The sequence below is a fragment of the Anomaloglossus baeobatrachus genome, chromosome 3, assembly GCF_048569485.1.
Source record: "Anomaloglossus baeobatrachus isolate aAnoBae1 chromosome 3, aAnoBae1.hap1, whole genome shotgun sequence".
NCBI classification, from domain to species: Eukaryota; Metazoa; Chordata; class Amphibia; order Anura; family Aromobatidae; genus Anomaloglossus; species Anomaloglossus baeobatrachus.
This window is the reverse complement of record NC_134355.1, coordinates 81,470,237-81,496,662: the sequence shown is the minus strand read 5'-3', so window position 1 is coordinate 81,496,662 and position 26,426 is coordinate 81,470,237. Positions and strand designations below refer to the sequence as shown.

The 26,426-nt window shown below is 46.2% G+C and overlaps 1 protein-coding gene across 2 annotated transcripts in view; it reads left to right on the top strand.

Moving 5' to 3' along the window:
* The window catches only part of MACROD2 (mono-ADP ribosylhydrolase 2), a 2,939,506-nt gene that overhangs the window by 2,789,990 nt on the left and 123,090 nt on the right, over positions 1–26,426 (top strand). For both annotated transcript variants that reach the window (XM_075338062.1, XM_075338061.1), the window contains exon 16: positions 13,531–13,605. In XM_075338062.1, the coding sequence (XP_075194177.1) occupies positions 13,531–13,605 (75 nt within the window). The remainder of the gene's footprint in view (positions 1–13,530; positions 13,606–26,426) is intronic.

Below are 26,426 nucleotides of genomic sequence, written 5' to 3'. Positions count from 1 at the left end.
ACTTCTTGAGAAAACTTTTTAGCATTGAACATTTATTATCTTGTGTGTTGATGTTTCTTTCATATGATTTGCTTTGATAGTACAAGAAGATAAGAAAAATTTGTGTGATCAGACCGTATATAAAAACTGAGTGGTCACTTTACTATAGAAACCCATTCTAGTATTGTGTTGAATCTCTTTTAGCATTTAGAACCAATATTCGATGTTCTTAAAGGAAGGTACGGATGCCGGGCTGTACAAGCTCCACATAGCTTTGCCAAGGAGCCCCCATGTGCGTGTATGATTTCGGGCATGGGTGTGACACTTACTGGTTTCTTTACGTTGGTGTCCATTGCCCCGCTGCCAGTCTCCGTCATAGACGAAGTAACAAAACGAGTTCTCCAGGCATACCAGACTTGTACAGTTCATTCTTCACACCACTATGACAGACATGACATCACTTCTCACGGTTCTGCTGTTTCGGTTATGGTGGGTCACTTTCTCTCTCGACCTATTACTGCTATCTTGAATCTCATCCTCCAGCTGCCAGACCTCTGTCTAAATACCCCCTCTTCCTCACACCATCGTCTACTTCTGGGCCCTGATGGCTATCTAGTCATACATCTTCCTTGAGCTCGCCGGGGATGAGCCGTAGGCTCCAGACCTCTCAAGGTTACCTCAGGGTTCCCTGACTGGCTCTGACAGCATAGTCACGTCTTCTCTTACTTGAATACTATCCAGAACTGGCACCCCAAGAGGGCCGCACCATTATGCAAACCACCTGTCACTTCTCCACAATTTGGCTCAACCCTATCTTATCTAACATCTAACTGCTCCTACTCAATTGCTAGATGGTGCCAGCTGCTACATGATCCCGGCTCTTCTACATCAGGGCCTACAGTTCGCTAGCAGCAGTACATGGTATCATATACATTTTAATACTCAATAACCCCTACAATATGCTTAGTATAAAAAACATCTTTTACAGTCAGAAAAATGGTATACACAGACTGGGGACTCGATCACCTGCTACATTACTTTAAGACCAGGTGTTGAAATTGTCCTGCAGGAATATTGGCCCATGTAGACAGGAAGACAGGGCTGCTTCTCACATTTGCCTCCAATTACATGGAAGCTCTGAACCCTAAATTCTATCTTTTCTACAGCAGTTATTTCAAGACCAAAACTAAAAACCCACTTCATATTTGCAACCATCAAGGCTTTTCCTGCTTCCTACTGAAAAGCTAGCAGATGTTCTTACTGAATAAGAGCGTGTACTCCCAAAACTTGCCCTCTTGTGTACCTTTCCTATTATCTACCACCTCTACAGTGACAGCTCGTGATTTTCCATCTCTGGTGCATTTTATACTTTCTATGCATTGATAGGATTCTGGAGTCAATTGTTGATGAAGATAATAAAAAAGATAGAGGGACATATCCACCAATATTAGCTGCTTGGCCAATATTAGTAGAAGAGAATATTGGCACACATGTCCGTGAGTCCCCCTCCTGTTTTATTGTGCGGATATTGGTGCACACAATCTTTAACTAGGATTGTCAAAAAGTAGTTTACACCATCCAACTGACAGCACTAGGACACCACCGCTTAGCTGCTTGTTTGCTAACTGGCGGTCGATTCAATGGGTAGACCACATTCAATGTACACAAAAAACTATAAGTAGTAAATCATTCTGTGCGTGTAGGCCGTCATTGTTCTTAGCAATGATGCACATGACGATGTGCTGCAGAGAATAATGCTCTTCTGAGCAAACCAAAACATCATTTCATTTTTTGCTTGATCATCCTGCAACCTCTTTACACTCTACAATAATCAGGTAATAAATGTGACGCCCTGGGCAAGCCAGGGGTCACAGGTCATCACACCACCACACCCTACACCCCAGTTAGGAACACCCAAGCTACCAAAATCCTTGTTGCCTTCCTCCAGGGGCTGGTGTTCACACCAGGGGGGTGGGCCAGGTGATTGGCTCCGCCCACTGAGGAGTTCACAGCCCTGGAGGCGGGAAGAACCAGGCAGATCAGTTTAGGAGGTGGAGGAGTAAACAAGTAGTCAAGTGAAAGTAGAAGGAAGTGAAGTGGTAGTGGAGCAAAGGAGAAAACTGGAGAAAAGGAGTAAAAGTGAGAGTAAGAAAGCCTGAAGCTGGTCCGGGTGTGTGCCCCGGACTGAGACAGCAAGGTCAGCAGACGGCGGTGACTGTCTGGAGGGGTGATTGTTCGGAAGTTCCTGGAAGGACCGCGGACGGGTGGTGACCCGGCGGTCTGGAGCAGTGTGCAAAGGACAGTCAGCACCAGGGCAGGGGCCTCTCGGACCCCGGCAAGGCTAGGAGTCGCCATAATTTGCCAAATCCGTCAGTGAAGGGGACGGCTGTCTCCCAACAACCAAGTCCCGATTGAAGGCAACAGCCCAACCATTAAAGCAGAGACACCGCCACCGCCAGGGCACCAGTTTCTGAGGGCCAGCGCCTGCGGGCAAAGAGTAGAGCTCCTCCGGTACAGCTTGAAGCCGGGGAGCGGGTTACCGGTGGGAACCCATCGAAACCATCAACAACATAGGTGCAGGACAAAGGGACATCACCGTCACCTACTGGGGAAAGCAAGTGCAGCCGTCCGTGGGAACCGTCTTTCCAGCCGTGTGTTTTACCGAGAACTGTGTCATCGTCTCAGGCTGAGTGAGTACCACAGTGCCGCCAGGCACAGCGCTGCCCTCGCGTCCCTGCGCCCACCAAGCCCTGCCTCATCACTGGGCCCCGGGATCACCAACCCCTACCCACGGAGGGGCAACACAACAACTTGCTGCTTCACACCATCACCCCCGGGATCCCCATACAGAGCAGCGGTGGTGTCAACAAATCACCACAACCATGGGTGGCGTCACGGACAATAAACATATCCCAAATCCCAACCCCCTTTCACTCACGGGCGAGGAGCGCCGCTCGAGAACCCCTGGGATCCGGCCCACCGCTCGAGCCACCACTGAGCAGCAGCAGCCGGACCCGAGCAGAGGGGTGAGCGCAGTGCTGACACCCTCCTCCCCGCCCGTGGCATAAGCATTTCTGGGCAAGAAAAAAAACTTCCAGCGATAAGGACGGACCATTGCATGATGAGAAGTTTTATAAAATAGAATAAAACTTCACATTTATTTCTTTGATGTAAAAACTTAACAGCAATCAGACAAACATGAAAAAACACAGCATATGGAAACTAACAGAACACTGACATGTTTCGGCTACGCCTTGACCATGATTAAGGTGTAACCGAAACGTGCCGGTATTCTGTCTGTACAGAATGGTGTGGTGTGTGTGTGTATGGTGTGTGTTTTTTCAATTTTGTCTGATTTGCTTATCAAGTTTTTAAATCAAAGAAATAAATGTGACGTTTTATTCTATTTTATACAACGTCTCATCATGGAATAGTCCTTTTTTATCGCTGGAAGATTTTCTTTCTTCTTGTCGAGGCATGTACTTCGCCAAAGTCTCTTCCATCGTCAATCAAAAGAACCGAGATACACAAGGTGGACAGGGTGAGCTGATACAAGCTTTTTCTAGTCTTCCGTCAAGCATTTCTAGGAGTTCACGCTCTCTAGTATTCATGCAGCATAAATGGACCTTATAATTATGGTCATTATTAGCCTCATTTTTACATACTGTACAGTCATCATTAGAGATTGTGTGCCCCTAATTTCAGCATGATCACAGTTAAATGGTTATTCCCATCTTATTGGTTGGGATTCCACTTATTACCGAGAACAGAACTAAAACACCCCATCTGAATGTATCTGATGCTGAACATGTACACCACCATGCCATTGTAGTCCTCTATGGGACTGCTGAAGAGAGATAAGTTTTCTGGCAGTCCCAAATAGAATGAATGAAAGAATGGTGTTCATCAGCTGATTTCCGGCTGTCATATCAACCCATCGACACCCCGTGATCACGTCAGGGGGTCGCCGATGAGAGCAGGGAATGACGTGCTCCCTGCTGGCGCGTGCTATATCCTGGTGTCAGAGATTGACAGTGGGATTTAACTAGCTAAAAAGGCGGGCGGTTCTCTTATCTACCTGTTGCTTTTAGAGGCACATGACGGCTGATCAGATGAGCCAACATGTGTAGGCAAAGATGCGAGCCCAGCATGCAAGCCTGCATCAAAGACAGGGACACGACCTATGATATAACAGTACACTAACTGTTATGAAAGGGTTAATAACCTTGGTTGCTCTTCTTTGCACCCGTTCTAATTTAGCTATGTCCTTGTTATACACCGGAAACCAAAATCGTACCCAATAGTCTAAGTGTGGTCACACTAGTGACTTTTATAGAAGCAAAATGATCTATGCTTCTTTTAATGCATCCCATGATTTTTTTTTTTTTTGCCTTGGCAGCAGCTTCCTGACACTGGTCACTAATGATTAGTTTACTGTACACCAATACACCTAAAGCCCCATTTACACGCAACGACATCGCTAACGAGATGCCGTTGGGGTCACGGAATCCGTGACACACATCCGGTGTCGTTAGCGACGTCGTTGAGTGTAACTGCTCCGAGCGAGTGTTAATGCTGATCATTGACACGTCGTTCATTTTCATAATATCGTTGCTCGTGCTGGACGTAGGTTGCTCGTTGTTCCTGAGGCAGCACACATTGCTACGTGTGACACCCCGGGAATGACGAACAACAGCTTACCTGCGTCCTCCGGCAATGAGGTGGGCGTGTCGTTAATGCGGCTGGTCACCGCCCCTCCGCTTCTATTAGTTGGCCGCTGTGTGACGTCGCTGCGACGGTCCACGAACCTCCCCCTTAACGAAGAGGTTGTTCGCCGCCCACAGCAACGTCGCTAGGAAGGTAAGTACGTGTAATGAGTGTTAGCGATATTGTGCACCATGGGCAGCGATTTGCTCGTGATGCACAAACGAAGGGGGCGGGTGCTTTCACGAGCAACATCGCTAGCGATATCGCTGCGTGTAAAGCAGCCTTAAGTCTTTTTTGATGCAAGTTTTACTGAGCTCTTTACTATAGTACATTGATATACAAGTAACTGAAGCCTGAAATTTGGACAGAATATAAGAACAATTTGACAATGAAGATATAAGTGCGATACCGCTGGATTGTGGTATAAAGTTCTTTACTAAAGAAATCCAACAACTGGCTGAGAAAGGACACTGGCCGAGGGGCAAGCTTGCTGTGCTTTATTTTCGAAAGAAGAACTGACGTTTGCCTGGAGGATCTGGAATTAATGGAAAACAGACATCACGAAAACCGTTTGACTGTCAGAAAAAAAAGCTTTGAAACATAATACCTAAATAAAGTGGACTTGTATTGTGTCTGCTTCTGACAGCCTCTGGTTCTTAAGGATACACAATTTAGGAGCTCTTTGTTTAAAATGTAGGACAAATGTCCACAAACCACCAAGATGCAACACCAGAATTAAAGCACATTATGTACAATTAATTTGCTCATTGAAAATGTTAAGTCTGGGATTCATTGAACATGTCAGATTAGTAGTTTAGTACCTGTTGGAACTGTCAGCAATCATCACAAGTGAACGTAGATAAAAAGAACCTGCAGACAAAAAAGCGCAATAGGGTCTTACCCTGACAGACAGAGCATAACAGCATAAATCTGGATCAAAGGCAGCAGTACCCCAAGTGGCTGATAACAGAGAGAAATTGTAGAAAGGGGCTTTGTAAACCGCGCCAAAGATCACTGATGAAATCTTGGATTAATGTAAACTTTTTATTCTTGCACAGGTCTACGCGTTTCAGGAGACTCTGCTCCCTTCCTCAGGACCAAACAGGCATAAGTTACATCAAATCTCTAAAAAAAAAATTGATCCTGGATATCTGTCCAGGCGCTGGTCCCCATATAAGTCTATGGAGACCAGAATTTGGCGCTTTAAAATGGTGGTAGAGGGGATAGGGGAATTTGAGAAGGCACGCTATACTTACATTTTTTCAGCATGGTTGTAACGCCACTTAAGAGGACGATCATTAACCTTCATACATATGTACTGCTTTACCTGCCCATCGGCAGTCCCCACATCTCTGATTGGTTGCAATCAGATGCCCCCCCAACTCTGTGTGACAGTGTCTAACTGCTTTCAATCAGAGGCGCTGTGTGTGTGTCCCTATATTGGTGTAAAAATAAATAAATTTTAAAAAAATGGCCTAGCGTCCACCCATATTATGATACCTAGCACAGATAAAGCATAGATCTACAGACTGCAGCCCCCCGCCATGCGATTAGCTTGGCTGTATCAAAATAATAAGGATCGCATGTGGCTTCTTAAAAAAAAATATTTAAATAATTTAAAAAAACAGCTTGCGCCCCCCCACCCCTCAGTTTTGATACCCAGCCATGATAATGCTAACAGCTGGGGGCTGGTATTCTCAGGCTGGGAAGGCCCATGGTTATTGGGGCTCCCCAGCCTAAAAATTAAAGCCTGCAGCCACCCAGGATTGTTGCAATCATTAGATGCGACAATCCCGGAACTTGTCCCACCTTATCCTGCTTGCCCTGGTGCAGTAACAATTGGGTTAATAAGGGGTTAATGACAGTTCACAACTGCCACTAAGCCCTAGATTAGTAATGTGGAGGGTCTATGAGACCCCCCCCATTACTAATCTGTAAGTAAAAAGAAATAAACACAAATACCAAAATATTCATTTTATTTGAAATAAAGCACACAAAAAACCCTCGTTCTTCTCTCTATTAACCCCTGAAACACTCAGGTCAGACGTAATCCACACAAGGTCCCATAATGATTCCAGCTCTGTTACATTACTGAAGGGACAGCAGGTAGGCATAGAACATGACCGCCTGCTGTTTGCTTCAGTCAGAGACTGAGCTGCAGCGATGAGTGGTGATGTCATCTAGTTTATTTGCGGTCACAGCTGGAGCTTCCCACTGTCTCTTCTACACGGTCCCAATGTTGGTGCATACTGGCCAACTCACTTGGGTATGTATACCCCTTTTTCTTCAACTCTACCCACAAGTGTTGAGTTGGGTTGAGGTCTGGGGATTCTGGTGTCAAATCCAGCACCTCTACTTAATTGTCATTGCACCATTTCTTCTCCAATCTTAAAGTAATGCTTCAAGTCGTTGTCCAGGTCTTCCTTTTCATACCCATAGTACCTGAATAGTGTAAGGAATGAAGGTTTTACCCAGCTCGCCTGCTTGATAGGAGACCGTAGCCTGTGGACCGTGCAAGGAAAAACGTCGACAAATTTTTTAGCAATGATGAAAGGAAAAATTCCAGCAACTAGGGTCCAAACAGGAAATTCTTTAAAACGTTGATTCTTTATTATTTACATATTAAAAAGTCCATGTTGGGGTGAAACGAACCCAGGTTTGTTTTACCCCAACATGGACTTTTTAATATGTAAATAATAAAGAATCAACGTTTTAAAGAATTTCCTGTTTGGACCCTAGTTGCTGGAATTTTTCCTTTCACCATAGTACCTGAATGTATGAAGTAACTCATCTTGTAGGATACTCACATATAGATAAGCATTGAAAGCACCATCGATCCTGGTTCATTATCCAATGCCGCTGTCTGTGAAACAACCCCATATCATTAGGTTTCCTTCACTGAACTCAACAGTCCTTCCCCACAGTTAGCCCCTATTTCCCTTGTTTCTTCCAGACCCATTTGTATCCATCAGTGCCTAGTCTCATCACTCCAAATCATCCGTTTCAATCTTCTACTGTCCACTTTTTGTACTTTTTTGCAAATTTGAGCCAACGCTTCTTATGATGATAGTGAAGTCGAGGCTTCTTCACCTTTTTTTGGGCCACCATTCAAGACTTCTCCTTGCAGGCACCATCTGACGCACCTTACACAAATGTGATCTTACCATTATTCTAAGCATACGAGCAACCTCCACTGCTGTGTTTTTTGTGTCAACACAGATACACATTGTGATGAGTCGTCTTGTTGACATGGATATTTTACCTGGACATCCACCTTTTGGCTTTTGAACAGATGGACAGACTTCATTTTGTATTCTTCCATCTGTTATGGCACTCACATGATGCAGTTTGGCACTCTTCTTTTCTGAGAGACCATCATCAATGAGCTGGATGCTGGATGATTCTTTTTTTTCTTTGGAAATCTTCCTCATGGCTGCTCCTTGATTCAAACCTGTGACCTTTCCCTTGGGAATCAACCTAATAACACAATAAGCTATTAGGGAATGTAAGAGCTAGTTGTAATTTGTAGTATACAGGAAAAAAAGATTTTTCCACCATCAGGAGCAAAACAGTAACAATGAAGTATATGTGTAGGATATGGAGCCTGAAAGTCAAAAGTTAAAAACATTGTTACCCTTTTGCTCATCAGTGTATGTGTGCCAACAGACATTGTCATTACTGTACCCACTAGGGCAACAATCTAAATTTCCTATCGGTATGTCTTTGGAATGTGGAAGAAAACAATAGGAAACCCACACAAACACGGGGAGAACATGCAAACACCATTTTTAATGTGGGTTTTAAATTTTGGATATGGACAGTGCTTACAACTTTGTCTCTTAAAATGTTGGTATCTTTTTGTATCTTTTTCCTTGTTTGTGCAAAGAAATAATTTCTCAACTTTTTGACCACTCTCTTGATAATCCCAAAAGTATTAGTAAAGTGAAGGCCATTGCCTCATGTTTTCCGCAAAGCTAACAGCCAAAGGTGATGTTTGTAAAAAAAAAAAGGGGGGGTTGAATGATTATGACACTGCAGCAGTATATATAGATGACCATTTGTGTTGAATTCAGAAAAATAATGTGTTATGTTGGTTGCATTTGTAGCACCCCTGAGCCACTCAGGGCACTACAAGGAACTGCATCCTGACCAGGATGCATGGCCTACCCCCTGGGACCTGGAAAACCAGTGCCAGCAACACCCACACACACCAAAATCTCAGTTTCCACTCCACACCAGGGGTAATTGGCTAGTCGGATACAAGGGTATGGCCACCTAGAGGGCGGAGCCAGACCCGGGGGACTAGACAACCTGGTGGGAGGGGACAACAGACAGTTTATAGTAGGAAGTGAAAGTGGAAAGATGTGCCTAGAGCTGGGTCGTGGAACGGTGACCTGGGGGCACAGGAGAGTGGTCGCCAGGGCAGGTATACCTGAGTACCGCTGGGACCAGAGCACCGATGGGGGATAGGGCCCTAGGTCAGGCGACAGTTTCATATGGCCTGGCAAATACCTGCACAGTGAGGGGACCTTCATGGACCTCACTGACCTACAGATCCGGGGGCACCAGCAGTAAAGCAAGGATCAGGGTTCGGGACACCGACCAGCCCTGCAGGGTCCACATTGCCTGCCGTATGGACAAGGAGACTGCCACAAAAAGGGACAGTCGGGCCCCAAATGCTCCACACTATGGGGACCCAACCACACAGAGTGCCGGGGACAGAGCAACCGAGTCATTAACTGGCACTGGAACTACAGGGACTTGAACCAGCCATCCGAGGGTCAAGAGTGAGTAGAGACTGTTAACTACAACCCATGGTGTGGCCTCCTTTATTACTCTATCATACATCTCCCGGGCTCAGCCCTACCTGCGGAGGCCTACCACCACAGCTGCCATTACCACCAGCCCTAGAGATAATCAACTCAGCAGTGGCGGTTTCACCATCTTAACCGCAACCCACAGGTGGTGTCACACAAATTACTTTAATCTTCCCTGTAAATACTCCCCATTAAAAAGCACCCAGGGCACGGGACCGAGCAACGGCCACCAAAGTGACATTCCCCAGTGATACACTGCCCGGGACCGAGTACCCCATTCCCTGGGCGACACACATTGAGCTATTTAAATTGTTCTTATTTGATTGATTTATTGCAAACAGCAGACAACTGTAAATTTTGCTAAGAAACTGAATTTGTAAAAGGGGTTGAATATTTTCAATTGCAATTATTTACCCTTTTCCAAACACATACTGGAGAAACCAAATGAATATTAACAAGTGGACTAAAAATGAATGGATGCTTTTTGTAAGGATTGAAATCTAGCAGCAGAAAGGACATAATAGGACCAAATGCAATTTTTTTTGTCCATAAAACATACAACTTATATGCAAATAAAAAAAATCATCAAAAAGATAAAATGGAGTGATGTACCCAGGGGAACGGATGAGTGAATTAAATGAAGTGATTTAAGAGATAGTTGTAACCAGTTCAGCCTCTGTGTGGGCCATTGGCTATAGATACAGGTATGATTTACTTATATAGCTTAAGTCACTTTCAACAATGAGAGTTCAAAACACATTTTAGCTGTAAACAGGAGTAAATCTAATGGTTCAATGGTTCATAGCAATGAGTTCCAAAGGATGAGTTCAGAGCGGCAGACATCCTAAAGATGGGAGTGAGAGGATGAAATAAGGGAGCTTGTGAGCTGTGGATTATTGAGCGAATCAAGAATATGAATAGATTGATAGATGAGATGAAATATAGGAAGGTGCATCACGATGGAGAACTTTATACTGTAGTTAAGAGAAATTTGTATTTAACTGTAGAAAAAGAGGGAAATGTGATAGTGTCATGCATCTAGATTCGAAAGCTTGAGTCTGTGCTCTGTGGTCGGCTTCTCTGTCCGCCAGACCAGAGCAGATACACCTTTTCATGGGTGTTTCAATTATCATTCCTTTTAGCTCCAATAGGGTAACAAGTATATTAATTTACTTGTTTATCTGCCCAATCACCATTCAGGTGCAGCTTTAAATATTTTCCTCCTGCTGGTATTTCCTGCTGGTGATATTCTGATGTTGAAGTCCAGCCATATTGTTGGTAATTTCTGCCAGTGTCATAAGTGTGTCCTGTTCTGGGGAGATATCTGGCGAGTCCGGGATTAGAAGGTCACGACGCCTTATTGCTCGCAGATCCAATACTTGTATTTGAGTGAAATCTACTTACTTTTAGTGCTGTAGGGGTTAATGATTCTTTCTATGTAGCTGTCCTTTGAAGCCTTAATCTTAGCTTTGGTGACCACGTCCCTCGCTATAAATAGTCATGTGTTTTACCATCTGACACCAGTGATAGAATCTTCACTCTTATGCTCATCACTTTGATCAGGAGCTAGTCTGTGGAAAAAGCTGAGGAATCATAACTGTTGCAGCTGTGGTGTTTAGCTGCATTGGAGGAGCTTGGAGTGTTTTGTCTATTTTCCCTTGTCTGTCTTCCTTCCCTTGTTTTATATTATTGTAGTGGTGAGTCTAGTGCTCTTGCCGCCCTTCTCATTAGCCAGGGTGAGTCAAAGGCAAGCAAGGGTCTATGCAGTTGATCACCAATGGGGAAGGACACTACAGAGGGCAGAGATCAGCCTCAGGTGAGTGGCAGGAGGTAACCCCACTCCCCTCTCCATAGCACTAGGGTTTTCTATTGTGTTCCTTGTGTAGCCTGTGTGTTGCGGCACAGAGAGTTCTCTTATACCTAGCAAAATCCCGGTAGTCACTGTGTGACAGCCAGTCATTGGAAGACCAGCTAGGATACGTCTCTCTGCTGTTTATATTTTTTACTCTGCACCAATCTTATATTTGTTGTTAGTAAATAGGTGGCGTATTCTTTAGCAATAATCACCTACTTTAATATTTTGTTGTTTGTCTTGCTCACTCTTGGGTTATTTTCTACTTCAGCACACCCTCCCTTCTGTAATTTGCACACTGCTCTGCCCTCTGGTTCCTTAGGAGAAATGTGAAGTGCTTGATGGCTGATCAGGCAGCAAAGGCCCAAGTTGCCATCATTAAATTTGTGGTCAGGGTTATTCCATTTCCCGCAGGAACCACTGGTGTTTGCGGGATTGGGATCTCTAGTCTGTACAGAAACCGGTAAGGTCAGTTGCAGTTTTATAGTGCGCTAACTTTACCACATGTGAGTTGCTGTATGAACTTAATAGATGGATTACTCATCATTTATTAGAATGTAAAAGTTCTATTGGGTAAGGATAAAAGTCTTAATTTATTTAAAATTTGGTCCATAAACTTAGGATGCACAATCTGTCCCTAACAAAATGTTTGATGGTGACTACACTGGGGTGCAGAGTCTACCTAATAACAATAGACTTCTCTGGTCTTCACCTATAGACCATAAAATGAGGTGTAAGTTTTCCTTCAGGTTGGATTAACCAAAGGAATTACAGTTTGACAGTATTAGCATTCATGGGATAGTGGCATGGTCAAGAGGTCTCTTTGGCGTCATCAACAAAGCAAAGGATGAGAAAACAACGTTGCCAGAAATGGCGCCAAGGTTAATACTATAAATTGAGAAAAAGTTAATCGTCAGACAATTGAGGGGCAAGGCAGGAGGGTATTTGTGAACAAGGCTGAGAGAAGAATCAGCAATAATCTGAAGGTAAACTGAATAGTAGAAGCACTATTGCGTTTATTCACCAGGCATGGTAGAACGTTTACCTCTTAAAATGACTTGACATAATAAGTTGTTCAGGAGCAAGCTGCCTTAACAACCTCACACCAAATAAGATCAAAATCAGGGAAGCTGCGTCTCACACAAACAGGGCCAAAACTAAGACAAGAAACTGGAGCAGAGGAGGAGAATCCATCTAATTACCAAGCAACATGACAAGGCAGGAGCACAACGTTAGATGCAGGCAAGTGAAGTAGCGATGTAGTACATTACATGTAGAATATCCATAAAACTGCTTTTCCTGTCGCGATACTCCCTAAGGCCTCTTTCACACGTCTGTGAAAATCACGCACATTTTTCACGGACGTATCAAAGGTGCGTTTTGCCCTCCGTGATCCGTGTTTATGGCACACGTGTGTTCTCCGTGTGTTATCTGTGATAACACACGGAGAACGGGAACTTTCTGCTCACCTGTCCCTGGCGTAGCTGTCCGTGGTGCTGATCTACGGTCTACAGTCCTGCCGACTCCCCGCTTCTGTTGCTTCCGGCCACAGTGAAGTGAATATGCAATGAGCATAATGAGTGGCGGTTGGAAGCAAGTGAAAGCAGCGGCAGAGACAGCAGGGCTGGAGAAGGTGATTTGTTATTTTTTTCTCAGACACGTGTGTTTTCTCCGGTGTGTGTCACACGGAACACCTCCGTGTGGTCCGTATGCGGGCCGTGTGACACCCGTGATGCCGGAGAAAAACGGACATGTCTACGTGTGGAGCACACGGACACACGTATGCTCCACAAGTACACACGGTCCATGGCAGAACACACACGTTAGCGCAGACCCATTGATTTTAATGGGTCTACGTGTGCCCGTGTCTCCGGTACGTGACGAAAAGGACCATACACATACCGGAGACACGGACGTGTGAAAGAGGCCTAAGATTGTAGTTTAGAGACTTATTTAAAGGTGCTGCTGCTTATACACCGGGAGGCAGACATGTTTCCCGTACAAAGAGTAAAAGTGATATTGAATTATGATCTAAAGTATTGAAGTACTATTTACTTCAATAGCGTGGCTATGAATATTGCTCTACCCCAAAAGTATTATGGAATTGATTGCCTAAACTTGAATTAAATTAGGAATTTATGACTATTATATTCAGCATTTGTGTTTATTTTTTAGTAAATGAATCTTGTGCGGAGACAGACAATGGAGAAGGTGTCACACCAGAAATTACCAGCTGCAACAAAGATTCAGGTCAGTTGATTTGTGTATTCTGTTAATAGAAAATGTCGTTTTACGGGTTGTCATGGGATTGATTGATTTATATTATTATCATATGGACGAGGGTGATTGAAATCTCTGCAGAATCTGGGAAAAAAAGGAAATAAATGTAAAAAATGTTCCTGATGTTAAAGTTTTTAGATACATATTCAGAAACCTTAGGAAACAGTTGCCATAGTTTGAAGGAATTTTGTAGTTTAAGAACTTCCCATTGATTTATCATTTAAGAGTCTTAAGAGCCTACTTTAATTATTAAGGGCACCTGCACACAGCCCCAAGCTCAGGGCGTCAAAACTTCTGAGGCAGTCCCAAACCAGGTAATCCTGATTATAACTAGAGTGGCATGACGACTTTTCCAGCCATCACTCAACTGCATAGATTACAGCAAAGACAAATTTGACTGTAGAATATATTAATGCCCTTTACAAGTGACCTAGAAACGTGTCCACATATTACCCTCTAGATCAGACCTGGGCAAGGGGCGGCCCACGGGCCACATCCGGCCCGCCTACTGTTTGTGACCGGCCCGCCCATTAGATCAGAGATGAAGACGTGGTGCTGCTTTTCTTGCCGGGCAGGAACTTTTCAAATGACACACGCGCGCTGTACTGACGACATCAGAGCGCGCGTGTGTCACAGAAAACGCTGCCGTGCAGAGGACAGATTCCTGCGTTCCGCTGCTACACTGTGCGGAGCTTCAGGATCAGTCCTCTGTTCCCTGCGGCAGCTTTCTCTGTGACACAAGCGCGCTCTGATGTCGGCAGTACAGCGCGTGTGTGTCATTTGAAAAGTTCCCGCCCGGCAGGAGAAGCGGCACCAGCCGGTGCCTGGACAGAGAGACGCAGCGGCGGGGGCCGTACAAGAACAGCAACAGCGCAGCCAGGGCCCGTATCAGGGGAGAAGCAGCTCAGCGGGGGACCCGTACGGAGGTGTCTGAGGAGATAGAGGTGAGTGGTCACTAATAACCTGAGGGGTAGGGGGGTGGGGAGGCGGGGGTAACTGGTGTAATATTTGGGTGTAGTGATGTAGTATATGGGAATGTAATGATGTAGTTTTACAGGGGCAGTATATAGTGCTGTAATGCATTACAGGGGCAGTATATAGTGCTGTAACGTATTACAGGGGCAGTATATAGTGATGTAATGTATTACAGGGGCAGTATATAGTGCTGTAATGTATTACAGGGGCAGTATATAGTGATGTAATGTATTACAGGGGCAGTATATAGTGATGTAATGTATTACTGGTGCAGTATATAGTGATTTAGTGTGTGTGTATATATATATATATATATATAATAAATATATATATAATAAATATATATATATATATATATATATATATATATATATATATATATATATATATATAATAAATATATATATATATATATATATATGTATATAAAGTTAGGTCCAGAAATATTTGGACAGTGACACAATTTTCGCGAGTTGGGCTCTGCATGCCACCACATTGGATTTGAAATGAAACCTCTACAACAGAATTCAAGTGCAGATTGTAACGTTTAATTTGAAGGTTTGAACAAAAATATCTGATAGAAATTGTAGGAATTGTACACATTTCTTTACAAACACTCCACATTTTAGGAGGTCAAAAGTAATTGGACAAATAAACCAAACCCAAACAAAATATTTTTTTTTTCAATATTTTGTTGCGAATCCTTTGGAGGCAATCACTGCCTTAAGTCTGGAACCCATGGACATCACCAAACGCTGGGTTTCCTCCTTCTTAATGCTTTGCCAGGCCTTTACAGCCGCAGCCTTCAGGTCTTGCTTGTTTGTGGGTCTTTCCGTCTTAAGTCTGGATTTGAGCAAGTGAAATGCATGCTCAATTGGGTTAAGATCTGGTGATTGACTTGGCCATTGCAGAATGTTCCACTTTTTTGCACTCATGAACTCCTGGGTAGCTTTGGCTGTATGCTTGGGGTCATTGTCCATCTGTACTATGAAGCGCCGTCCGATCAACTTTGCGGCATTTGGCTGAATCTGGGCTGAAAGTATATCCCGGTACACTTCAGAATTCATCCGGCTACTCTTGTCTGCTGTTATGTCATCAATAAACACAAGTGACCCAGTGCCATTGAAAGCCATGCATGCCCATGCCATCACGTTGCCTCCACCATGTTTTACAGAGGATGTGGTGTGCCTTGGATCATGTGCTGTTCCCTTTCTTCTCCAAACTTTTTTCTTCCCATCATTCTGGTACAGGTTGATCTTTGTCTCATCTGTCCATAGAATACTTTTCCAGAACTGAGCTGGCTTCATGAGGTGTTTTTCAGCAAATTTAACTCTGGCCTGTCTATTTTTGGAATTGATGAATGGTTTGCATCTAGATGTGAACCCTTTGTATTTACTTTCATGGAGTCTTCTCTTTACTGTTGACTTAGAGACAGATACACCTACTTCACTGAGAGTGTTCTGGACTTCAGTTGATGTTGTGAACGGGTTCTTCTTCACCAAAGAAAGTATGCGGCGATTATCCACCACTGTTGTCATCCGTGGACGCCCAGGCCTTTTTGAGTTCCCAAGCTCACCAGTCAATTCCTTTTTTCTCAGAATGTACCCGACTGTTGATTTTGCTACTCCAAGCATGTCTGCTATCTCTCTGATGGATTTTTTCTTTTTTTTCAGCCTCAGGATGTTCTGCTTCACCTCAATTGAGAGTTCCTTAGACCGCATGTTGTCTGGTCACAGCAACAGCTTCCAAATGCAAAACCACACACCTGTAATCAACCCCAGACCTTTTAACTACTTCATTGATTACAGGTTAACGAGGGAGACGCCTTCAGAGTTAATTGCAGCCCTTAGAGTCCCGTGTCCAATTACTTTTGGTCCCTTGAAAAAGAGGAGGCTATGCATTACAGAGCCCCATTAGTAGTCCCCACTATTGTAAGAGCCCCCTTAATGACCCCACACTGTTATTATGATCCACTCAGTAGCTCTCACACTGTTATGGCCCCCTTAGAAGCTACACAGTGTTATTATGGCCCCTCTAGTAGCCCTCATACATACTGAAACAATCCTGGCAAGTCCAGCAGACAACGGCAGGTCTGGGGCAGTTCAACGCAGTGACATCATCTTGTTGGGACTCTGTGATGCCCTGTGCATGGCACCATAATGTCCTGTAGTCTGCAAGCCTAATGCGACTTGTAATCTACAACTGTATTGGCGTACTTTGACCTGATCACTACTTAATGAATTAGACATGTATAGTGGCACAACATGATGAAATTGATGGATTGACGTGACCACACCCTATCAATATTGGCATACCTGGCTGGGACTGGCATTTAAATGCCAAAAGGGACAATATTTTTCCACAACTGCCAAGTTGCAGAAAAATATTGTGTGTTCTTAAGGTGTTTACGCTGTATTTCTCGGGTCTACTTGTAAATGTGAGGATAATATGAAGTGAAGGGAGGCACTGAAGAATATACCTACACAGTCTTTATTAGAATGTACATGCCACGCATCTCCCAACCCAAGTGTAACAGCTTCATAGAAATATATGAAGCTGCCACGCTCTGGTTGGGAGAACTGCCACGCTCTGGTTGGGAGAGCTGCCACGCTCTGGTTGGGAGAGCTGCCACGCTCTGGTTGGGAGAGCTGTCACGCTCGGGCTGGGAGAGCTGCCACGCTCGGGCTGGGAGAGCTGCCACGCTCTGGTTGGGAGAGCTGCCACGCTCTGGTTGGGAGAGCTGTCACGCTCGGGCTGGGAGAGCTGCCACGCTCTGGTTGGGAGAGCTGCCACGCTCTGGCTGGGAGAGCTGCCACTCTCGGGTTGCATCAATAAATAGCAAAATACCTTGTATGAACCCCACTAAGGAGTAGGAACCCAAAATAGCAAATGGGTGATCTAAAAAAACAAATTATTCAGACTAGACTAAAACATAACTTTTATTATGTGCTCATTAATAAGTGATAAAGGATCACTATATAAAACCATGAATCTAAAAAACTGACACATATACTACTTGGCCACCAAGCTCAATTGGACCAGTGTAGCATGTGAGGCACATCAAAAACAAACATCCCATAACGTACCTTTTTGCTCCATCAAATGGTTGGACAGACCCCAGATCACCCACATAGAAGGAACCACCTCCAAGTAGAGTGATTGGGTTTTAATATAATGTGACTATATTGGATAACACCAAAGCTTTCTTATAAATCCAAGATCCCACCCTTCTCAACATTAAATGGGTCCCGTCAAAGAAAAGGAATGGTCTTACCACATACAGATGTGCATTGTGATGGTGGAATATTGTGGATTGTATACCATTTTGTGTGGGTTAATGTTTGGGCGTGGTTCACTGACCAGTCTGTATTCCTTATGTGTACATTGTCCCATTTGCAAGTTTAATTCCTCCCCTGCCAGCCTTTTGTTCCTAAGTTGGGGGAGGGGGCGTGAGATCCACCTACTGTAAACTCTCTGCTTACCTGGGAGATTCAGGCAGTCTGTTGGAGAACTTGAAGAAAGAAGACTGATCTTCTGAGGCTGCAGCCAGCATGCCAGAGAGACTGTGAGAAAACCCCATTTGCCTGGAAAAGGACTGCTGGAGGATTGTGACTGATTCCTGGGACATTTATGCCATTACTGGACAATTTTACCCTCTGATTTGTCGATTATTGCATGGACCGTTTGATTTGCTTGGAATAAATGCTTATTGGATTGAACAGCCATCGCTCGCTCTGTTGATCGTGTGATAAGGGAGAAGGACCCCGTGACAACTGGTGGCAGCAGTGGGATCAACAGAGCGCAGCCTAATGGAGATCCACCAACAGAGTGAGTACAGAAACTGGACTGCTTCCAGTCTAAAGGAGAGAGCCAAAGATCTGGGCCTGAGCTACCAGGGACTGAGTAAAGAAGCCTTAATTGATCTACTTGTGGGTGAGAGCCAATCCACCTCCTCCCAGATGTCTGACGGAAAAACACTGGGGACGGGGATCCCTGCCCCAAAAAGCCAGTGGATGGTGTGGTTCGAAGAAGAGATGGCAGCTCTTGGCCCTGGTGTATCTCAGGAATATAAGGAGCAGGCTACTCGCCGAGCACAGAGAAGACAAGAAGCAATGGAGTCCGACAGAGGGAGTAATGTGAGTTGGAGTGTAAAGTCAGCGATCCAGGAGCCTGTGCGGATCACTCGGGTGGACTTCAAGCCATTTGATGAGGCTTCCGGAGATGTGGTTGCGTTCTTCAAGGACTTTGAGCAACAGTGTGTAATGATGGAGGTTCCCCACTCTGGCTGGATGTGTTTGTTAGTGGGACTCCTGAACGGAAGCCTGGGAGAGGCTTATCGCACCATTAACTCACAGCGGAACTGGGTTTATAACATTGTAAAGCGGACTATCCTGGATTACCATGCCATCACCTCAGACTCCCATAGGGCACAGTTCCGAGACTTCCCATGCACCACGGGGGGATCGTTTAGGATGTATGCCCATAAGATGTCCCAGGCATGTCGGAGATGGCTGGAAGCGGAAGACGCCTTCACTGTGGAAGATGATATACAGGTATTTCTTATAGAACAATTTCTGTACAACTGTCCCTCAGAAATACGGGAATGGGTCAGAGAGCGCATGCCGTGCACCTTGGATGGAGCTGCAGCCCTAGCTGATGAGGCCCTTACTATCTGACCACAATGGAGGGGGCTTCTGGACAATAAGACACAGCCTGTTCCTTCTCCCCTGCCCTCTCCAGTTACATCTGCTCCTCCAACCAGCCACAGGCCGATGACGACCACGTCTCCCAATCCTGGGCCCCAACAGTTCCGACCACGCCCTGGGGGGATCACAGAGAGGAGATGTTATGGGTGCGGACAACCTGGGCACCTGCAATCCAGTTGTCCCACAAGGACTCGGAGGGAGCCCCTCGCACCTCCATCTCGTCCGGTGCATTTTGTGCATTCCATCCTGCCTGAGGAAGAGTTACCACCACCTCCACCGGAGTGTACTGCTGACCCCTGCACCATAATTACCCCTGTTGGAGTGTATGGACTTCGGCCTTTGTCACCAGGTTTTCCTACTGCCTTCTCCAGAATGCACATTAGGAGGATTCCGACGCAGAGGAGATGTTATCGATGTGTGCAGCCTGGGCATTTGCAAAACACTTGCTCTGCTGGTCGATTAAGGAATGACCGTGCACCAAATCGACCTGTTAGTTCTCTACAGCTGAATACAAGGTGGGAAGAGTTCTCACCCTTTCAAGTTGACTTGACTAATGACTCAGACACTCATGGTCGGCCACTAAGGGTTTATGGGGTGCGAGCCACAATCCCGAGTTCCTCTTACCATCAAAGTAAGCACTTACAGGAGGTTGTACTGGATGGACAGCGAGTCATTGGATTTTGTGACTCCGGGGCATTTCTCACAATAGCTGATTTCCAGGTGGTTCGGCCAGAGGCGATACATCATGGACAAGGGATTGTTATTGAATTGGATGGAGGACAGAGGAGGAATATCCCAAAGGCGACTGTAGATCTGGACTTTGGCTTTGGGATCAAGCAATGTGTGGTTGGTGTGATGAGCGTCCTGCCTGCAGATATTCTCCTTGGAAATGATGTGGGAGATCTACAATGTCAATTTGTGGGTGCAGGAAACACAGATTGAGTGAAGGAGGACACAAAGGGAAGCTTGTCCTTCCAACCCTACTGCTGTACAAAGGACTATTTACAGCTTCTTCATCCAATACAAGCGTGGAAGCCAACACAAGAACGCTGATGGACTATCCCGGCAAGAAGAACCATAGACTATCCACAGCTGAGCAACATGGACTTAAGTGAGATGGCCAGAGGTCTGTGTAGACCTCATGGCATGCTCACTTATTCAGAAGGAGGGAGAGGCTGTGATGGTGGAATATTGTGGATTGTATACCATTTTGTGTGGGTTAATGTTTGGGCGTGGTTCACTGACCATTCTGTATTTTTTATGTGTACATTGTCCCATTTGCAGGTTTAATTCCTCCCCTGCCAGCCTTTTGTTCCTAAGTTGGGGAAGGGGGCGTGAGATCCACCTACTGTAAAAAACCCCATTTGCCTGGAAAAGTACTGCTGGAGGATTGTGACTGATCCCTGGGACATTTATGCCATTACTGGTCAATTTTACCCTTTGATTTGTCGATTATTGCATGGACCATTTGATTTTCTTGGAATAAATGCTTATTGGATTGAACAGCCATCGCTCGCTCTGTTGATCGTGTGATATGGGAGAAGTGTGGCGCCCTGGACAAGCCAGGTCGTCACAGAACAACACCAACACACCCCACACCCCGGTTAGGCACATCAAAGCCAAACACAAAATCCTTGTTGCCTTCCTCCAGGGGCTGATGTCCACACCAGGGGGTGGGCCAGGTGGTTGGCCCCGCCCACCGAGGAGTTCACAGTCCTGGAGGCGAGAAAAGGAAGGAGTTGAGATCAGAGTTTGAAGTGAGAGGAGTGAAGTGGCAAGAGAGCAACTTTCTGACGGCGTCCGGGTGTGTGGCCCGGACGGTACAGCAAGGATGGCAGACGGTGGTGACAGTCTGCAGGAGAGGCCGATTGGAGCGAACCGAAAGGACCGTGGATGGGCGGTGGCCGGGCGGTACCGGACCGGCGAGCAAAGAGAAGCCAGCACCATCCGGCAGGGCTTACGGACCCCGACAAGGCTAGGAGTCGCCGTCCAATTTGTCAAATCCGTTAGCGAAGGGAACCTCCTGGGTTTCCCAGCAGTCAAGTCCCGATAGAAGGTGACAGCTCAAACCGTGAAGGGAAACACAGTCACCGCCAAGGCTAAAGTTCCCAGGGCCAGAGCCTGTGGGCAAAACGGGCTCCTTCAGCACCCATCCAAGCTGGGGAGCAGGTTACCGGTGGGAACCCATTGGAACCGTACACACTACACAGGTGCAGGGAAAGGCAGTCACCATCAACCTATCGGGAGCAGAAACCACCGCAGACGTCAATGGGCCCCGTCCATCCAGCCATGTGTTTTACCAAGGACTGTGTCTTCGTGATTGGCTGAGTGAGTACTTCCGTGCCGTGCGGCACAGCACTGCCCCCGCGACCCTGCACCTCGCCAGGCCCCGTAACCCGCCTGCCATCCATCCCTACCTCCTTCACCGGGCCCCGGGACAACCAACCCCCTGCCCACGGAGGGGAGAACCAACATCCAAGCTGCTCCCAGTCATCGCTCCCGGGATCCCCGTCCAGAGCAGCGGTGGTGTCACAACCTCACCACAACCGTGGGTGGCGTCACTGACAATAAATCCCCCAAACCATTCCCTTTTTCACTCACGGGCGAGGAACGCCGCTCGAGTCCCCAGGATCCGGCCCACCGCTCGAGCCACCACCGAGCAGCAGCAGCAACAGTAGCCGGACCCGAGCAGTGGGTGAGCGCAGCGTCCCCTCCTCCGCCCGCGACAGAAGGACCCCGTGACAGGCATATTAACAATTCAAGCCAAGGCTTCACTTTGGTTACCATCTAGTAGAGTTAATAGATACCAGAAGTCACCTTTAGAAAAGCTTGCTAGAATACTGCAGAAAAACGCATTCTCCAAATACTTGGGATGGGAGAGCTTCCAGGCTTGGGTCGGGAGAGCTGCCACACTCGGGCTGGGAGAGCTGCCACACTCGGGCTGGGAGAGCTGCCACACCATTTATTCTTTATGGAATTGCCGTAGACAGTAGAGTACAATGCTTGGCTTTCCTGAGTAATTCCATAAAGAATGAGTGAATGCACCACATATGCACTTCTAAGGATTGGTGGGGCCCTGGCACTATGGATGTCCACACCATGACCATCGGACAAATGCCCGCTTTACTAAATTATCAGTCCAGGCCTGGTCCTCCCACCAACCATAAATTCATTACGTATCTCACATATAGTTAGTTGATAACTTTCAGTGCTGGGAATAATCCTTGATGTATCTAGAGTAAAATGTGATACAAAATATCCTGGTTGAGTAGCTAATGCAACGCATGCCATCTGAAAAGACTTCAATAAGAAAAACAATGAGAAATGAAATTGTTTTGTCACTGTAGTGTAGTAATGTAGTCTGTATTCATTAATATGAGTAAATAATGATTTCATTGATTTTTGGGACTATGAAAAAGGATGTTGATGGCATCCATGTATAAATATATGGTGAGACTCTCTGTTTAAAACCCGAGGAGAATAATAGTAGATGGTTTAGAGTCTCTGACAAAAAATGTGACTATTTACTCCGAATGACAAGCTTTAGTGCAAGAAAAATCAAAGTCTCTAATGTTAATCCAGCTACATAATGTATCAGTATCGATCTCAGCCCTCCCTATAATGCAAAGAAAGCTGCAGCTAAGCATTCCTACTGAAAATACGGACTTGTGTACAGCTGCCAATTTGTTGACTGCAGCATTAGCAGATTGATTCCTGATATCACAAAGTGATAGCTGCTTTCTTTTCAGATTAACTGATGGATATATTGTATTTTAGGGAATCTAAATTAATTTGTCTGCTAAAAGTTAAGAATTATATTTAGCAGAGAGCTTATTATTAAAGGGTATTTCCACTATTTAAATAACGTAAATAAATAAAAATAATAAAGATATACTGTGTGTGTGTGTGTGTGTGTATAATATAAATATATATATATATATATATATATATATATATATATATATATATATATATATATATATATTAATGTGACGACCTGGGCCCTGAATGTCTTGGGGCACACGTCTGGCAGCGGGATCAAGAAACACACAAGCACTTTGTCACTTAAACAATCTCGGTGATTTATTCACATCCTCATAAACCACGCAGTGTAATGGGCCACAGCCACTTTCCCGCAGGACAACGTCTCACTGTCTGTTTAAACTGCCGATTGTTCATACAGTTCATTCTCTGGCATCAGCCAGTATAGTCCCCCCTTTCTGGGGTGTTAACTGCCAGTAGGTTTGCAGGCTGTCAGTCTGCCTCCATCCAGTCCAGGGAGACTCTCACACTGGGCTCACCATCCCGGCCCTTGTACACGTTCCAATTCCTCAAAGCCTCAGTGGATTCTGCAGCTCCCTGACATTTCAGAGCCCTCACTAGCTCTGTATGCATAGGATCTCCTGCACATGTGCTCCAACCAAGATGGCTCCCACCAGCACACAGAGATCATGTGACAAACGACAACTCCATTAAATCCCATGAGATACACCTATGTATGGGAGGTATGTGGATGGTCAGTCCCGCCCATCACTTCTGACCATCCCATGAACCCAGCCCTGAATGTGTACAACAATCCTCATGGAACTACAAGTTCCAGAGAAACATTCCGGGTTCAGATCGCAGAGGATTTCCACCTCTGTGACACTTACCGGCCATCTGCCACATTGCCGTTTGCATCCTTACATATCCCCCCTCTGTTCCAACTTGTAGGGTGGAACACTCGACAACCTATAGGGACCCTGAGACAGGGCATTAGGGAAACCATACCCTACCAGTCGAATGGGCCCTCTATGACAACTTTGAGTTTCTGCTCCTGACATACCATCCGCCACTGTCACCAAACCCTCCTTAGTGAACCCTCTTCTCAGACACATCCGCGGGTCCGACATATCGTTCCATAACTGTCTCCAACGGTCAGTGTGGTAGCAAGACACTCCTTTAGTCGAAATTACCGTGCAGCCTGACTCTGCGCTATCCAGTCCACTACAGGGGCTATTGTCCAGGTACCTCACCACCAAGCTGACAGGAGATCTCCCATAACTAGACCCTGCGCACTCTGTTTGTCAATCTACTATGGCCTCTTCTCTCATGATGTCTCAGGTCACCTTTCCATCTCCGCCTTTTCCCATCACCACTTTTGGCTATGGACCAGTCACCCTCTCCATCTTTTCTTTTAGATTTTGTCTTCGAGGGCTTGGACCCTTCAGAGTCCGTGCCATAGCCTGATGTATAAGTAGGTGTCGCGGGGCGGAGGAGGGAACGCTGCGCTCTCCCACTGCTTGGGTCCGGCCGCTGCTGCTGCGGCTGCCGCTACTGCTCGGTGGTGACTCGAGCGGTGGGCCGGATCCCGGGCACTCGAGCGGCACTCCTCGCCCGTGAGTGAAAAGGGGCTGGGGATTGGATTGTGGGGATTTGGTTATTGTCCGTGACGCCACCCACGGTTGTGGTGATATTGGTGACACCACCGCTGCTCTAGACGGGGATCCCGGGAGCGGTGACAGGGAGCAGCTTTGTTGTTAGTTCTCCCCTCCGTGGGTAGGGGGTTGGTTGTCCTGGGGCCCGGTGATGGGGTAGGGATTGATGGAAGGCGGGTTACGGGGCCTGGCGAGGTGCAGGGTCGCGGGGGCAGCGCTGTGCCGCACGGCACGGTGGTACTCACTCAGCCGATGATGAGGACACAGTTCTCGGTAAAACACACGGCTGGATGGACGGGTCCCACAGATGGCTGCGGTGTTGTTTCTCCCGGGAGGTTGATGGTGACTGCCTTTCCCTGCACCTGTGTACTGTAAACGGTTCCAATGGGTTCCCACCGGTAACCTGCTCCCCAGCTTGGATGGGTGCTGAAGGAGCCCCTTTTGCCCGCAGGCTCTGGCCCTGGGAACTTTAGCTTTGGCGGTGACTGTGTTTCCCTCTCTCGGTTGGACGGTTGCCTTCTGTCAGGACTTGGCTGCTGGGAAACCCAGGAGGTTCCCTTCGCTAACGGATTTGGCAAATTCACGGCGACTCCTAGCCTTGCCAGGGTCCGTAAGCCCCTGCCAGATGGTGCTGACTTTTCTTTGCGTACCGGTCCGGTACCGCTGGGCCACCGCCCGTCCACGGTCCTTACGGTAGACTTCGATAGGCCACTCCTGCAGACGGTCATCACCGTCTGCCAACCTTGCTGTTCCGTCCGGGCCACACACCCGGACCAACTTCAGTCTGCTCTACTACCACTTTCCTTCCTCTCACTTTCCACTCTCAAACTGATCTGCTTATTTTTCCCGCCTCCAGGACACTGAACTCCTCGGTGGGTGGGGCCAACCGCCTGGCCCACCCCCCTGGTGTGAACATCAGCCCCTGGAGGGAGGCAACAAGGGTTTTGTCTGACTTAGGTGTGCCTGACCGGGAGTGTGGGGTGTGTTGGTGTTGTTCTCTGTGGCCCCTGGCTTGTCCAGGGCGCCACATACAGTTAGGTCCAGAAATATTTGGACAGTGACACAATTTTCGCGAGTTGGGCTCTGCATGTCACCACATTGGATTTGAAATGAAACCTGTACAACAGAATTCAAGTGCAGATTGTAACGTTTAATTTGAAGGTTTGAACAAAAATATCTGATAGAAATTGTAGGAATTGTACACATTTCTTTACAAACACTCCACATTTTAGGAGGTCAAAAGTAATTGGACAAATAAACCAAACCCAAACAAAATATTTTTATTTTCAATATTTTGTTGCGAATCCTTTGGAGGCAATCACTGCCTTAAGTCTGGAACCCATGGACATCACCAAATGCTGGGTTTCCTCCTTCTTAATGCTTTGCCAGGCCTTTACAGCCGCAGCATCTTGCTTGTTTGTGGGTCTTTCCGTCTTAAGTCTGGATTTGAGCAAGTGAAATGCATGCTCAATTGGGTTAAGATCTAGTGATTGACTTGGCCATTGCAGAATGTTCCACTTTTTTGCACTCATGAACTCCTGGGTAGCTTTGGCTGTATGCTTGGGGTCATTGTCCATCTGTACTATGAAGCGCCGTCCGATCAACTTTGCGGCATTTGGCTGAATCTGGGCTGAAAGTATATCCCGGTACACTTCAGAATTCATCCGGCTACTCTTGTCTGCTGTTATGTCAT